Genomic DNA, 16373 nt, shown 5'->3' with positions numbered 1-16373 from the left:
GTTTGCTTCTGTAAATCAGGCTCAACAAAAACTTTCTTTTTTACAATAAGATAAATTTAAATAACTGTGCAGTACATATGTATATGATTATTCTTTTTTTGTGAATGAATGCTCAGAACTATGGATCTAGAACCCTGTTCTCTGAATCACTGCTTAAAAGGATAACTGTGTAGTGTAGCTCTTTTATAATCTATTATATATGTATGAATATGAATGCTATAGGCTTATATTAAATATGGATGATATAGATATGTATTAAATAGACACAATAACTCAATTTGTTGACATAAAGGGATACAAAGTTAAAATGGTTTTGCATTTTAATCATTTACTACATATTATAGTATTGATGCCTTTGCTAAATAGGATGCTAGAGGTACAACTAAAGAACTATTTTATTATATATATTAATTTTTATTGTATACTTTATACACACATCTCCATTATATAGATATATCTTCATGACATATTTATATATATTCACATAATAGTCTATACGAAGTATATATCTTTAAAAAACCTATTTACTTACTCAAAAATAAAGGAAATATGTTATACTATTTAATTAATATATATTATATACATACAGAGAGTAGAATGAACTTAAATATCTGAAATGTAAAGAACCTAATCTCATTAGTATATTTAGGTAAACAGCGTGATGTAATGTAAGTATCATTGCCAAAGTGAAAAAGGATAGAATAGCAAATCTGCCAACCTCGGTGTCTTAGCCCATAGGTGAAATTTCAAGTTTTAACTTTATCTTGGACTTTAAATCTTTTAGTAGCCATGTTTGATATTTCTTTGCATATGTTTTAGCAACTGATAGGTTTAGTCTTATATCATCTTGTCTTATACTATTGCTTGTAATATTTTCTTACTTTCCCCACTGTTTTGTTTCTCTCTGGCCATTTAAATAAATTTCTGCCTATTTTTTTAGAGATTTATAACATAAGCTTTTTGTTACTACTTCTCCTAGAGAATTGATACTGATATGTTTACATTTTTTAAAAAACTCTCTGAAATGTATTTCTGTTACCTTTGAACTAAAAAATGAATCAACATTTAAAATCAGTCCTATGCGAAATAAGAACTTTCACTCAATTTACTTATTCATTGCTTATCTTTGTCAATATAATTTATTACCAGAATCTGTATTATTATGAAACACTTGTTTTTGGAGTCCATATATTTTTGCATATTAAGAAGGGTTTTGACTTTTTATTAAAATCTTCTCATTAATACAGTATATTGTTTTCAGCTACATGGATCTTTGGGGCTTCCCTGGTAGCTCAAAAGAATCCTCTGCAATGCAGGAGACCCGGGTTTGATCCCTGAGTCAGGAAGATCCCCTAGCGAAGGAAATGGCAACCCACTCCAATACTCTTGCGGGGAGAATCCCATGGACAGAGGACCCTGTTGGGCTACCGTCCATGGTGTCACAAAGAGTCGGACATGACTGAGCGACTTTCACTTTTCACATGGATCTTTACCTGATTTTTCAGGATAAAGTTCTCTTTTTTTTTTCTTCTGCAGTATTCTTCCATATTCCCTGTGTTAAGTTTTTCTATTATCTATCCTTCAAGGATCTGTCAAGACTCATGGTCTATCATATGTCATAGATAAGTGTATGACTTTTTCCCCTTGATTCTGGTACCTTTATGGAGCTTTTGGAATTAAAAATGGAAGACGTGGTGGTATGCCTCACTCCTAGTTCAGTTTCCAGTGGAGCTAGCATTTTTCCTAGAAGGTTTTACTGTTCTAAAATGGAATTCTGTCTGCCTGTCCTCTGGATGGAGTGTCAACTGGTTGGTTGTGTTAAAGGACACGTCTGGTCTCCGTCCCTCCTCACTGCCTTTTACTCACGTCAGCTGCATTTCCCAAAGTGTGGTGCACAGTTCCACCTGGAAGCACCACCTACCTCGTGCCTGTTGCTTTCTGGCAGTTCCTCTGTCTAGCTCTAGAAAAATTGCAGTCTGGCTAGAGATAACATCATGATCTGATCTAAAAGCTTCTGTGACCAGAATGAAGTGAAAGTGTTAGTCTCTCAGTGAGTGGTATCCAACTCTTTGTGACCCCATGGACTCTAGCCCGCCAGGCACCTCTGTCTGTGGAATTTCCCAGACAAGAATACTGGGGTGGGTTGCCATTCCCTTCTCCAAGGAATCTTCCCAACCCAAGGATCAAACTCAGGTCTCCTGCACTGCGGGCAGACTCTTCACTGTCTGAGCCACCAGGGAAGCCCACCCTGAGCAGTATAGACAGAGCTTTCCTTTCCGGTGGGGACAATCTTTGGGTTTCTGAGTCAGGACACACAGAGAGTAAGGGGAATTTGAGTGTCTTCCTAACTTCTTTTGAATAATTGGGGTCTATTTTATTTGGTGACATAAAAAATGTATAGACCACAGCCGTTTTTTAAAAGAACATATTGGGTATTTTTCTTAATACGATTATAACTTAATATGATTATAATTAAAAATTAGAGTCTGTCTATTGTAGACAATAGACTAAAAAGAAGTATAAAGCGGGTGAAGACTCTCCCTGCAATATGGGAGACCCAGGTTCGATCCCTGGGTCGGGAAGATCCCCTGGAGAAGGAAATGGCTACCCACTCCAGTATTCTTACCTGGAGTATCCCCACGGACAGAGGAGCCTGGTGGGCTACAGTCTATAGGGTCATGACAAGTCGGACACAACTGAGCGACTTCACATTTACGTTTAGGAATCAGAGCATTGCAATTAGTCGGGTGAATGAAATATACATAAGGGAGCATTCTAAGACAGCTGATGGTTAAGTGTTGAATAAGTGCTGTAAATAGTGAATGGTGCAAGAGCTAAGCAGACCAGATGAATTTTAAGACTGTGTTTGGGGAGGGAAAAGAACAGAGCTTTACAAATTTCTGCCAGTTGAATGTGTGTTATGTGTTCAGAAGACAAGAGTATCACAGCTTGGCTACTACTGGAGCTGTTGGTTAAGAGCCAGACTATAAAGAGCCTGAATCTAGGAGTCAGTATAGTTTTGTAGTAGAAGGTAATGCAATATGAAATTTTGGGAAAATTAAACTGATAGCTATATTTCACATGAATCAGAAATCAGATTCCTTAAAGTTAGGAAGAGCTATTAGGAGAGCCCTTAGGACTCTGGATATGAAACCGACTTGTTCATCATTTTAATAGTTACTGAACACTTCTGCTATGTGGCATGCACTGTGTTTGGCACACTAACCCTTCAGAGGAGAGCACTGCATGGTTTCTGCCTTTGAAGGGGTCACGGTATGCTCAGGAAAACAGACATGTATACCAGCAATTCCAGCAAAAAGTCGTAATTATTATAATGAGAAAATATACAAAGCTATTGGGCTTCCCTGATAGCTCAGCTAAAGAATCCACCTGCAATGTAGGAGACCCCGGTTCGATTCCTGGGTCAGGAAGATCCGCTGGAGAAGAGATAGGCTAGCCACTCCAGCATTCTCAGGCTTCCCTGGTGGCTCAGCTGGTAAAGAATCCGCCTGCATTGTGGGGGACCTGGGTTCCATCCCTGGGTTGGGAAGATCCCCTGGAGAAGGGAACAGCTACGCACTCCAGTATTCTGGTTGCAAAGTCGGGCGCAACTTTCACTTTCATTTGAAGTCTTAAATCCAGAAGGCAATATACTTACAGGAAAAGTTTCTTGTAATCTTTTCATAGGCTCCTCTCATAGGCAGCATTTAAGTCGAAAATTAAAAAAGGAATAAGAATTCACTAGAAAGTAAAGCAGAAGTCATTCCAAGAAAAAAGAAAATGGGGGCTCAAAAATTGGATTACAGTTGTAGTAACCAGTATGGCAGGGAGAAGAAGTAAATAATTTAATGCACAGTGTCATTATTACAGAAAGTAGAAGTCACTGTAATATACTCTAGATTAGTGGTTTACAAAGTAGTTCCCCAGCCCAGCAGTATTGGTATCACCTGGGAACTTAGAGATGCAAATTTTCAGATTCCTTCTCAAACCAACTAAGTCAGAAACTTGAAGTGAGGCCCAGCACTCTGCATTGCAGGGAGCCTTCTAGGTGATTCTTATGCTTAAAGTTTGACCGTGATTGGTCTAACCATTTAAGATCTAATTATCAAAACAAGATTTACATATGAAAGCATATAGAACATACAAGAAAGCATGCAGTCAAGTGTCACTAACTGTAATAAAAACTTAGAGAAGTGACAGATTAGTATGACCTAGTCTAATCAAGGGAAGCCTCATAGAAAAGATGGGCTTTAACTGAATTCTAAGGATTTTGTCATACGTAGATGATTATGTGGATAAAATGAACCTTCATGTAAGAGTAGAATGACAACCTGGAAAGGTTATAAAATACATGCAGAGGTACTCACCCTGCATGTATTCCTGCAAATTCTTCCTTTGCTGTCGTCTTGAAGTTCTAAGTAGAGGAGCCAGTTTATATTGAGCACCAGCATTAGTTAAGCTGAAGAATTGATGCTTTTGAACTGTGGTGTTGGAGAAGATTCTCGGTAGTCCTTTGGACTGCAAGGAGATCGAACCTAAAGGATCAAATCCTAAAGGAAATCAGTCCTGAATATTCATTGAAAGGACTGATGCTGAAGCTAAAACTCCAGTACTTTGGCCAACTGATGCGAAGAACTGACTTCTTAGAAAAGATCCTGATGCTGGGAAAGATTGAAGGCAGGAAGAGGGGATGAGATGGTTGGATGGCATCACCGACTTGATGGACATGGATTTGAGCAAGCTCCAGGGTTTGGTGATGGACAGGGAGGCCTGGCATGCCGCAGTCCATGGGGTCACAAAGAGTTGGATGCAACTGAACTGAACTGAACCAGCATTAAAGAGTTGAGTGATGCTTTTATAAAGAAGCTTCACCAAAGCCACTGTTGAGTACTTGATTAGGAAGCAGCTAGAACTGCCTATTTTCCTGAACTGTGCAGAATATCATATATATCTATTCATCTCTTCTTAATGGAACACTCTTCACAGCTCTTTAAAGGCAGGACTCTAAAGGATCCTAGAATAAAGGGAACTATAAAGATGTTAAACTGTACCAGGGCCACTTTTACTAGCATAGTTCTCCTAAATACTCATGTTGTTTCATTGCACAGTTTAGGGATATAGTTATTGTTCGATAAATACTTAAGTCAATTGATTGAAACTTTAGATTTATCAGTGTTCTTACTGACAAATTATATTTAATTTCCTGGGTAACCCAAAGGCAACAAATGGTTGGCTTATATTTTATCATAGTCTTCTTTAAGCATTTCTTTAATTACTCTTAATATCAAGAGTCAGGGAAAATATTTGTATTATTTCTTTGTTTAGTTTTATTATTTATTTTTTAAAAACTTCTTTAATATTAACAGCAGCATTCGGAAAAAATGGTAAAAGTTAATATTTATTGAGACATTTATAACGTTGCAAACGCTGTTTCCTCCTAAGTGTTTTCCATTAAGTGTCTTCCTTAGTGTATCCACTAAGTGGTTCTGTGTTTTAGGTGTATTTGCTCATTTAATACTAACAATAGCCCTGGTCCTTAACCCCATTTCACCAATGAGGAGATGAGGTACAGAGAAGTAAATAACTTGCCCAAGTCACAGAACTAATAAGTAAGTGAAGTCAGGATTCTAATATAGGTGGGTTGGCTGTAAAGCAGCACTCAACTTCTGTACCACACCGTCTCAGGATATTCATGGTGCGGTTCAGTTTTTACCTCATCAGCCTTAATCCATAGCTGCTTTTAAGACTGAAAAAATAATAATAATAACGGTCCTTAGACAATTGTTTTTAATTTGTATTTCATCAAAAGAACTTCTGACATTTATTTACCATCATGACTTTGTCCATAGGAATATGCTAGCACTAGATCTGGGCCTTGAATTATTTTCTCTAATGTAGACCCTGGTACATGTTCAGTTGGGTCTCAGATCCAGAGAAACAAACTCTGAGACAGAAATGTGCTTGCAGGAAGTTTATTGGAGAGTGTCCTTGGGATCAGTGTCTATAGGGGAATGTAGAAAGTAGAACGGAGCAGGAGAACTTGAGCCCCAGAGTAATCACAGGAAAAGCTTTGGCAGATCCCACAGGAAACCAGGAGCTGGGATGCCTCTCAGAGATGTCTTGCCCTGAGGCAGGGTGGCCAGGCCTTTGTTACCTGCAGTTAGCAGTCAGTGGATGGAGACTCCTGGGAAGGACACAGGGCCTTAGGTGAGAGGACTTTCTTCTGATGATAACACCTCCCGGGGAGTGCCACCAGCCACGACACGAGCCACACAGTCACCAACCCCACATCCAGGATGGAGTGGTTCTCAGAATCACCTGGAAGGCTTGCTGAAACACAGGTTCTGATTCAGTAGGTATAAGGCGGGGCTTAAAGTTTGTATTTCTAGTAAGTCCCCAGGTGATCCTGATGCCGCTGCTCCAGCGTCCACACTTGGAGAACCACCAAGTTACACCTGTATTCTTAAAAGAGATACCTTACAATAATTGTCTTAAGCTCCTGTAGCATTCACACCTTCTATGGCAGTACCTGTGCTACACACGTTGGCACTTAAGGTAATGTGTCCTTAACATTTTATGTCTGTATCACTTCTTTCCAATAAGATTATGAAGTCAAAGTTTTGCTCTATAAACTCTCATCAAATTGAGCTGATTTAATACTCATATTCTGTGTTTGCATGATTTTATAATCTGTTATGTGAATGCACTAGAATCGCTGGATGAGGGATTCTTTATATTTCCTGGATTAAACAGAAGAGTTACAGAATAGAAACCGATTGAGAAGATGAAACAACCCTTTCTGGCTTCAAGTTTTTAAAAATATAGGTCAATGTGACTTAATAAATCCACATGTTCTATAAAAAATATTCTAGTAATTCTCTTACACTCTCAGATTTACCGTTTTTCTCCATTACTTTAACATGAAATGTGAAGTACATTTTATGACTCACTTCTTGCTGTCCGTTTCTTGAGGTCTCTCATACTTGGACAATTTGTCTTTTCTCCTTTATAGATTCTTTTAAAAATAAGACTAAAGCAGATAGCAGCAGTGTCCTAGTATTAGTACAGTATGTAGATTTTTAGACCCTCATGTGACATATGTATATATATACAATTGCATATAGTTTACCATATATATGTTTTCTAAAGATACTTCACATAGTAAAAGAAGCTTATCAAATATTCAGAAAACATACTGTTTTGAAAAGTCACCTAAAGGCCCATAAATGTTTTAATGGCCTTTATTTTGTTATATTTATAGATTTAACAATTACTCATTATAGAAAAATTGAAATATAGAAAATTATAATTTAAAAATTTAATCAGTCCTAAGTCTAGCCATAAATATCATAAGTAAGATTTTGGTGATTTTTCTGTGTGTGGTAATCTTTAGGAGTCTGCTACACCTAAAGGCTTAGATTCTACTTTTCCTATCTCATTAAATAGTATTTGAAAGCATAATCTTTAAAACTACATGAAAGTCTAGCATAGAACTGTTGTAAAATTTAACTATTTTGAAACAAGTTTTGTTTTGTTTTGTTTTATTTTTAAAGAACATTAAGTTTTGGAAGATTTTCAGTGATGCTTAGAGTTTGACTAAAAATGTGAGTTCAACCTCTAACTTCCAGAGTTGACCTAATTTCTGTTTATTGTGCTTCAAAAGATACAGCCTATGCCTCATTTTGTACTTTATTAGGTAAGACAATGAACAAGATGTTAAAATCAGGCATTAAAAAAAAAAAATAGAGTAACGGCTAACATAGCTTCATGTAAGTGATCCGGTTAGGTTTGGAAGGTTTCTTAAAAAGCTTTCTGAGTTATTTTTTATATGATCAGCTAATGAATTCAGCACAACTTCCTCAACCCCAACCTTTTTCTCCTGTTTAGCATTTTCCACTTTTTTACTCTGTGATGTACAAGCCCTCCCTGGTTAATTATGTATATATTTAGCTACTGCATGTGTTGGGCTTATTATTGTCATCTAATTAGATGTAACTTGAACTGCTTGCTTCTAGAAAAATCATTAAAAATTCTTTCCTAATGACCTAGAGATGACAAAATGTCTGTAAAGTGTGAAGAAGCAGACAAGCACAGGAACATCGCTCCTAAAGAGTGTTAATCCAGATGCTGCAATCATCTAATTAAACAATATTTTGCTGTCATTAACATTTTCACCAAGGAATTGCAGTTATAATTTCTTTGTCAGCTGTCTCTAGATCACTTTACCTTCAAAACTAAAGTGCCATATAAAAACATTAAATTGGATGGTTTAATTAAAAGTTTTTTTTTTTTAAATGAAGAAACATATCTAGTGTTTCTGAGATCTCATTTACTGTGCTTCACTTTTATTGTTTGAGTAGATTAGTGTCATAAGCTTATGATATTTAATATTCATCTTCCAAGATAAGTCTTTATAAGCATAGTTAGTAAAAAAAAAAAAAAAAAAAAAAGCTCTTCACTTATTACTACTGGGAAAAGAAAGGAACCCTACCAATTACAGCACAAGGTTATTTACTAAATTTCAATTATCCAAAAAAATTCATAAATACCTACATGTGCCAGAACCTAACAGGTCTTGCTTTGAAAATATTTCACTTTTTTGGTTAATTTTGTAAAGAGCAGTTGTTGTTGTTGTTGTTTCCATTTCACAAAGGTGTTTAGTAAAATAATTAAAAATAATAATGCTAATTTGTGGCTAAAACTTATAAATGGAAAGTACCAGAGTACCAACTTCATCCATGAGGCTTTTAAATACATCATGAGTTTTTAATTAAAATAAAAAATATATATTTGCTGTCCATGTTGCAAAGCTTTTATGTGGAAATTTTTATATAAAAAGATTTTAATGTAACTGTCAGAACAGCTATTTATATAGTTTATTGTATTTATTGGATTTAAAATGGCTTTAGTAATTTAAAACTTACCAAAGTTTTCTAAGCATTTATTTTTAAAGAATCTTCCAAAGATTATTAAAAGTGAATTACAAAAAATGCAGGACAGGTTAACTATGGTGAGCTGTGACTGTTGGCAGCCATCAATTTGTGTGTGTGTGTGTGGTAAAGAGTATACTTTCTTTTTAAAATTTATTTTCCAAAAATAGCATTATGTCTTTTATTAGAAAATCATTTCTAGAAAAAACCAGTGTCTTCAAGTATGGTCTCTATTTTTATGCTGTTTGTGCTTAAACAATACATTTAAGTACTGAGTTAATGTAAATTGGCATTTTATTTATTTTATTTTAACAGTTTCTCCTTGTTATGAAATGTCATCAAAAATTTTTTAAAAATATGACATATAATTTTCAGCTGTTTATTTATATAAGTAATGTTACATAAATAGCATCAAATTAATCTCTAAAAATACACATATATTGGAAGACCTCGCTTTCATTAAAATCTATAGATTTTTAAGGAGAATGGTAACTGAAAGAATGGCAGAGCACTAAATATGCCAGGGAACTCCTTAGAACCCCAGAGATAGCTCTGCCCAGCCAGGCTAGATTCCCTGGGTATGTACAAGCATGGAACACACACTTGAGAGTCATCAAGGGTCCTAGGTTAACATGAACATGAACTCTCAGTAATAATATTTAATTTTAGAATTTCACACTGTGTATCTTACAGTGACTGCTTTAGAAGAATATCTCCATATTCTGCTAAAGAAAAACTTTAATTAAAAGGTTCCAAATTCTTGCTTACTCTCGTCACTATTATTCATCACAGTAGAGTTGCGAACGTAAACTAAGCACATTCATTGGCTGCCAGTATGCCCTTCTGGTGGTTTAACATGAATGCTCACGAGGCCATTCTCTCTCTTTCTACTTCTGTACCTTTACACAGTCCTCATCCTCCAACAGGACTATTCTGCAGTTTCCATTCTTTATTTGGCTTATGTTTGTTCATCTTGTAAAATCTGGCTCATTTTATCCCATTTTTATCACGTATATATTCATTCCTTCAACAGATATCCATCAGACAAACAGAATATTCAACACACAGAGTTTTGCTTTTTATTCTTAAAGCTCAGACCCTACATTTTGGAGCTTACAGGACTAGTGGAGAAGCAGACAAATATTAGCTGTAACACATCTGCAGCAGTGCTATAGCAGAGAACAAAGAGGAAATCCCAACGTTACTCTCACCTCGTTTCAGAAAATGCAAAGTGGGAGTGACATTCTGCTTTCTTTCCATTGCCTTCATATATGATAAGCACCTACATTAATTTATGCATTTAAAACAGTAGGTATTTTTGTTGTAAAATGCAGGGATTCACATAAGAACAGATAAAACAATCATCCAATAAAATGTTTACTCAGTGAATTAATTTGATTTCATGCTTATAATTGTTAACAGATTTAGTTCTTCCTCAGATTATGTGTTTTGTTTTTTTCTATTTCACAGTCAGTGACCAATTGCTACAAGAGTAGGTATCATTTAATGTCAGTTCTTGAAGATAGATAAGAATATGTATATATCTTTTCTACTGTTAAACTAGTATGGTGTGTGCACCAAGGCATACAAGATGAAATCCATATCACTATCATCAGGGAAATAGCTATTTTTTATGGGTTTGAATGGAAATCTAGGAAGTTCTATGTTCAATTCATATTATATTTTTACAAGAAACAATCTTGTCCATAAAAGTTGTCTTTGGACCCTGTTTCCTTAATCATGCTTCTCTGAATTTCATCTGATCATTTGTAATTTCAGTATCAGTTTATCAGGGTGAGCCTGTGCTGTGCTCTCGCTAAGCACAGGCTTCAGTATCCTACCCGAAAAAAATTACTATGTCTAAAACTAAAAAACAAACAGGAAAAAATATCCAGCTAGCATTCAGCAACTCTCTGCTAAACTGAAACAACATAATAGGAAAAGAAAATTTGTGAGCTTAAGGGAGTGAAGAAAAAACATGCTTGACATCTGCCTCATTGCTTTTCCATACTGACTTCAGTGTACTTCCATTAACTTGAAAATTCTCTACTTTGAAAATCAAGAGACGCACAATGTAGCATTCAGTGTGCTGGCAATAGACTTTTTAGATATGTACTCGGTATAAGAGAACACCATCACATGATCTGCAAGTGGGCAGGCCAGCTGGTGACCTCCTCCACAATCACTTTCAGGGACCCTGGCCTACAAGGCTCTGCTTCCAAGGTAACAGTAGCGTCTTCATCATGTTCAGCTGCAAAGAGATGGACATGGAGCATCCAGGTGCCAAGCTGCAATGAACCAAGCCTGGAGGTGCCGATACCAACTGTGTTCACATTCTCTTGATTGGAACTTAAGCCCCACACCCATAGCTACTCGTAAGGGAGCCTAAGAAACATGGTCTAGCCCAGGAAGAAGAGAGATTGATTATGACAGATAACTAACAATCACTTCAAGTTATCTTATAAGAAAGTAATTCTCATTACTTACTTCTAAATTATTATTGAGTGAATTCACTTGAAACACGTTGTTATAAGTGCTTTTGATTAAATAAAGACATAGTTCAATAAACAAAAGAGTTGCTTTTCTTCTGCAATGTAATAGTTGCCTCATCGATTATAAAGATGGTCAACACTTTCCTCAGCAGTTAGTGTAAACAGATTTTCATGTCTCTCTTTCTTTACTAGGACGGACATACAATGATCTGAACCAATACCCCGTGTTTCCATGGGTATTAACAAACTATGAATCAGAAGAACTGGATTTGACTCTTCCGGGAAACTTCAGGGATCTATCAAAGGTAACTTTTAAATACATAGAAGTCAATTTTCTTCTTAAGGCTATATTCTAAAACATTTCTACCAGAATATGTATGTTCAACTAGTGTTGTAAGAAAGGTAAAGCTGAATGTCTCCTCGTTTTGCACTCAGTATCTAAATTGTTTCCTTAGCATAGGAGTTAAGCTATAAGAAGTTAAATTAGTACTAGAATAGACAAAATGAAATGGCTATTTGAGAAACAGCATGTGTAAGGAAAGGTTGTTCTGATATTCTGGGTTTTAAATGTTCAGGCCAGAAACTTCAAATTAGTACAAAATATGACCAATAATTTATGTGATATATTTCTTAGATGATAAGACTTGTTATCTTAACTGTAGTACATACATACATTGGAGAGAAGCTTGATAAAGAAAAAGAAAGTAGGACACAATAATTTATTAAGGATCTGTTAAGATAAAAGAGAGAAGATTTGTCCCAAAAATAGCAAGAAAAAAATACATAATGGATGATAAGGATAAAAAGCCAATTTTTGGTTCATTCCCCTCATTTGCTGAGAGGAAACTTAACGTGGGATATGAAACTCTGAAATTCAGTGAAGAACTAGATACTCAGCCCCAAAAGCTTCTCTCTAGCCTCAGCTAATGTCAGAGCTAGGCTGTAAAGTTTAGACAGGTTAGCCATTTTAAACTGCTCAGCCACTCTGGATTTTCTGTCTTCCTTAGTTGTCTAGTTTAGTATTCCACAACAGCATGAAAGGCATATGTGCATATGTGTATACTTTTGGTTTTGGCGGGGAGAAGGTTGAGGAGCTCATGAAAAAGTGTAGCATAAGCCCTGCAAGGCAGGAAAGTGAGCGATATAACCAATTTAAGTTTAATCTCACAGACAGTTTTTAACTTAGCACATCTTCTCTTGCCTTTTTTTCTTGCCTTTGAAAATTAGATCCATGTAAGTTGAAGTTCTCTATGTCACTGCTTACATTTGTGGGAGCTGAAGCCATTCTATTTGCCTCAGTATCCCCATTCGTAATATGAGAATAAGTCCTACTTCATACAGTTGTGAAGGTCAAATGACATGGGCATTTAAAGAATGTAACATAGTACTTGGATCATAGAGGCACTTCATGAACATGAGCTGTTATTACATATGGAATGTTTCTTAGCGTGTGGCTAATTTTTCCATGTTATCTGCCCTTCACTCTCTAGTTCTTATAATCTATGGGACTTCTATCAAACTTGCTAGCTTATTGCTGATTTTAGCTGTGCTGTTATAGGTACTCCAGGGACCTAACGGATCAGTTAGCCAGTATCTTGTTGAGAGTCACATAGCTGGTAGAAAAGTGCTAGCAGTTGAATTTCAATATGGCTGAAAGTGTAATAATTTTTCCAGTGTGATTGCACTGAACAAAAATCTTTAATCATTTACTGTGTGCAAATAAGTATTCAGACTCAGGCAGAATTTATAAGGCCTGCCCTTCAGAAGCAAATCTGATTACTGATTATCTGAATGATAAAATCATTTTCTGTAAAATTAAGTAAGAATGAACTATATTGTATAGGGAGCTACATGAGAGGCAATAAGTAGAGGTTAGCAACAAGAACTCTAGCTAGACTGCCTGGCAGATCCTAATTCTGCCACTTACTGGCCTTGAGGCTTTAGACAACTGTTTCATTTCTCTTTTCCTCAGTTTCCTCACCTGTATAATGAGGACAGTAATAATAGGGTTGTTGCTGAATTGGTAAGTGTAAAAATACTGCGAGCACCTGCCATATCAGCATTAGCTAATATGTTAGGTATAAATATAATGTAGTAAATCCTTGATATATGCCATATACTTTGAATTGTCTTTCAAGTTTCAAATAAGGATGATAAATATACACTGTTACATCCTTATTGGAATTAGGATGTTTGAACAGTATGCATTTTTGACATGAATTTCTAAGATTGAGGTGTAATCTTTGGATGTAAAACAAGACCAAACTAACTTATAAATGTGGAGGTGAGAACTGCTAAATTAGTTCTTTAACAAAATCTTATTAACATGTGTTTTACTTAACATTAATTCAATCATCATTATGTATTAGATACTATGTGTGTATATATATGTACATATGTGAGTGTGCATATATATGTATTTATACACACAATGAAATGTATAGTGTGGATTCTCATGTAGCATCTTACATAAGAATTCCTCTCATGTAGCTCCCTATATAATATAGTTCATGCTTATTTAATTTTACAGAAAATGATTTTATCATTCAGATAGTCATGTAGCATGTTACATAGTGCTATAAACTCATGAGTTAACCACTACAATAGGTATTTTAGATTATTTTTAGCACAGGGAAGAAAGCCCTTTTTCTTTGAAATCAACTGGGATATTATGATGAAAGGAAGCTTACAGACCAAAGTTCCTCTCTTTCCTCCATTTACATGTCCATTCTTTCAGTCATTAATTCAACCAACACCACACACTTACTGTATGTATGTTAAGCCCTGTCCTAGGTGAAGGAGTGTACAGGAGTCAGTAAAGACATATCTTAGCCATCTTGGAGAGAGTCTAGTCCAGAGCTGAAAGGAAGACTCAGATAGTTACCAGAAATCTGGGAATCCAGCATTATGGCAGTAGGTATAGTGTGGGCTGGAACAGACTGAAAAATGCAAGCTCAAGTACACTAAGACATTTGGACTCAAAGGTTCTTGAAACATTATCCCAACGAAAGAAAATAGAGCCTTCATCTTGGTTCATATGGATGAGATAAGGCAAATGGTAAAATATTTGCTAGTAATTATAGATTTTTATTTTATTCTTGTAGAAAAGATAAGTTAAATGAGGAAATCACTATTTCTAAAGTAACTAGAATATGTAAACATTCTTCAAGCTTTTTAAGATGATCTATTTAACCTGTATGCCTTTTGCCAGAACTTTTCCTTTTGTGACCCACATGTGCTCTCTGAATTTTATTTAGTGTTAGATAAGTAAAAGAGGTAAACAGACAGCCCAAACAAATTAGGCAACATGAACACTGACTGCTTTTGCAAACATAGAGTCCTTCATATTGTGAACTTTTGAACCCATGGTTCTTAAAAGATAGATGACTTTTTCTTCCAATTCTACTATGTTCCATTCTTTAGCAATTTGTTCTTTACATTCTGTCAAAATAACATGATAGGAAAATGGTAGCAAATTAAAACCTTGATCTGTTAATAAATTATTCTTACATTCTTTCCCATGCTTAATTGAATTTCTTAATAGGAACTTCTTACAAATGGGCTAGAAACTCGAGACCATCCTGTATAGAAATCATTAATAAATAAGATTTTAGTGTATGAAAATATATCATATTATATGCCTAATGGGAAAATGACATTTGAAGTATAATAATATAACTGGAAAGAAAAACTTCTAATGATGCAATATTATTACAGTGAAGAGATTACCATTGAGAAGCACATGAAATTCTTGTAGCTATAACCAGTACTATGAATGAAATTTTTAGTGAAAAGTCTGTTAATCTTCAGAAATTCAAGGGATATTTGGAATATTTGAACAGTGTTATTAACCAGAACATTCTAAAAGCTCTCCAATAACAAAAGTTTTTCCTACACAAAATTTAGGACCCAAGTCATAATTCCTATCAGAGAATAAATTGTAGAATTGGTTTTAGTAAACAACATTTAGAGCCTTAACTAATTTTTATTTCTTTACTGCATAAAAGTTAAGACATTAAGAAATGTACAGTCCTTTAAAAAGTCACAGATTATTTCTTTTCTTTCTTTATACCTCTGCATTGCATTGGTTTCATAAATACTAGTTGTATCAGGACTTCTGATGAATGTTTCAGACAACCCAGCTTAAGCAGTTGGCTTGAACAGTAAATCAACATTATTGGTTCTCACAACTGAAAAATTCAGAGGAGGAAAGTTTAGTTTTCAGTCAGATTTTTTTTTTCCAGTGATGCAAATCATGCCGCCAAGCACCGAGTTCTTTCCACCATTCTGCTCTGCCTTCCCCTCTGTGGGCTTCATACCCACCCTCTACTGGGTGGCCTCCAGTAGCTCCAAGAAATCCCCTTTTAGGAGCAGAATGACCATGACAGTTCCAGACTCATATCAAACTATCCAAATAAAGCATCTCACCAAGTTCCTCATGTGAAAGCAAAAGAAGCTTTGCTTTCCCAGAAATCCCAGAAAATGTCTCCTCATGTGCAAGGCTAAGAGTTGACAAGAGGAACGTTGGATTCCTGTACCCTAAGGAAAGGGAGCTTAAACAAACTCACTATTATAAAATGTCAAGTATACTGTATCTGAAAGTTTCTTCTTTACAGTTTCTATAATCTGTACAATAGCAAATGAACTACAGGTTTGTATACACAGAGCTACTATGTAAAAGGAACTTTCCAAGGTGCTAAGAGGATTTTAAGATATAGACCTAACTCTCAAGGAATGTTCATTGGTTATGAAGGAGAAAAAACTAATTGACGGTAGGTTGCCTATTACATATATAATCTGAATGAGTTACAAGCTGGAATCAAGATTGTGAAGAAAAATATCAACAACCTCAGATATGTGGTCAATACCTCTCTAATGGCAGAAAACAAAGAGGACCTAAAGAACCTCTTGATGAGGGTGAAGGAGGAGAGTGAAAAAGCTGTGCTTAAAA

At 35.5% G+C, this 16373-nt stretch overlaps 1 protein-coding gene across 7 annotated transcripts in view; it reads left to right on the top strand.

Moving 5' to 3' along the window:
- NBEA (neurobeachin) overlaps positions 1-16373 on the top strand; it is a 652386-nt gene that overhangs the window by 539386 nt on the left and 96627 nt on the right. For all 7 annotated transcript variants that reach the window (XM_065901711.1, XM_065901709.1, XM_065901706.1 and 4 more), the window contains one exon: positions 11615-11727. In XM_065901711.1, coding sequence (XP_065757783.1) covers positions 11615-11727 — 113 coding nt within the window. The remainder of the gene's footprint in view (positions 1-11614; positions 11728-16373) is intronic.

Source organism: Muntiacus reevesi, chromosome 11 (assembly GCF_963930625.1).
Source record: "Muntiacus reevesi chromosome 11, mMunRee1.1, whole genome shotgun sequence".
Taxonomy (NCBI): Eukaryota; Metazoa; Chordata; class Mammalia; order Artiodactyla; family Cervidae; genus Muntiacus; species Muntiacus reevesi.
The sequence above is the reverse complement of the archived record's forward strand: the minus strand, read 5'-3'. Positions and strand labels throughout refer to the sequence as shown.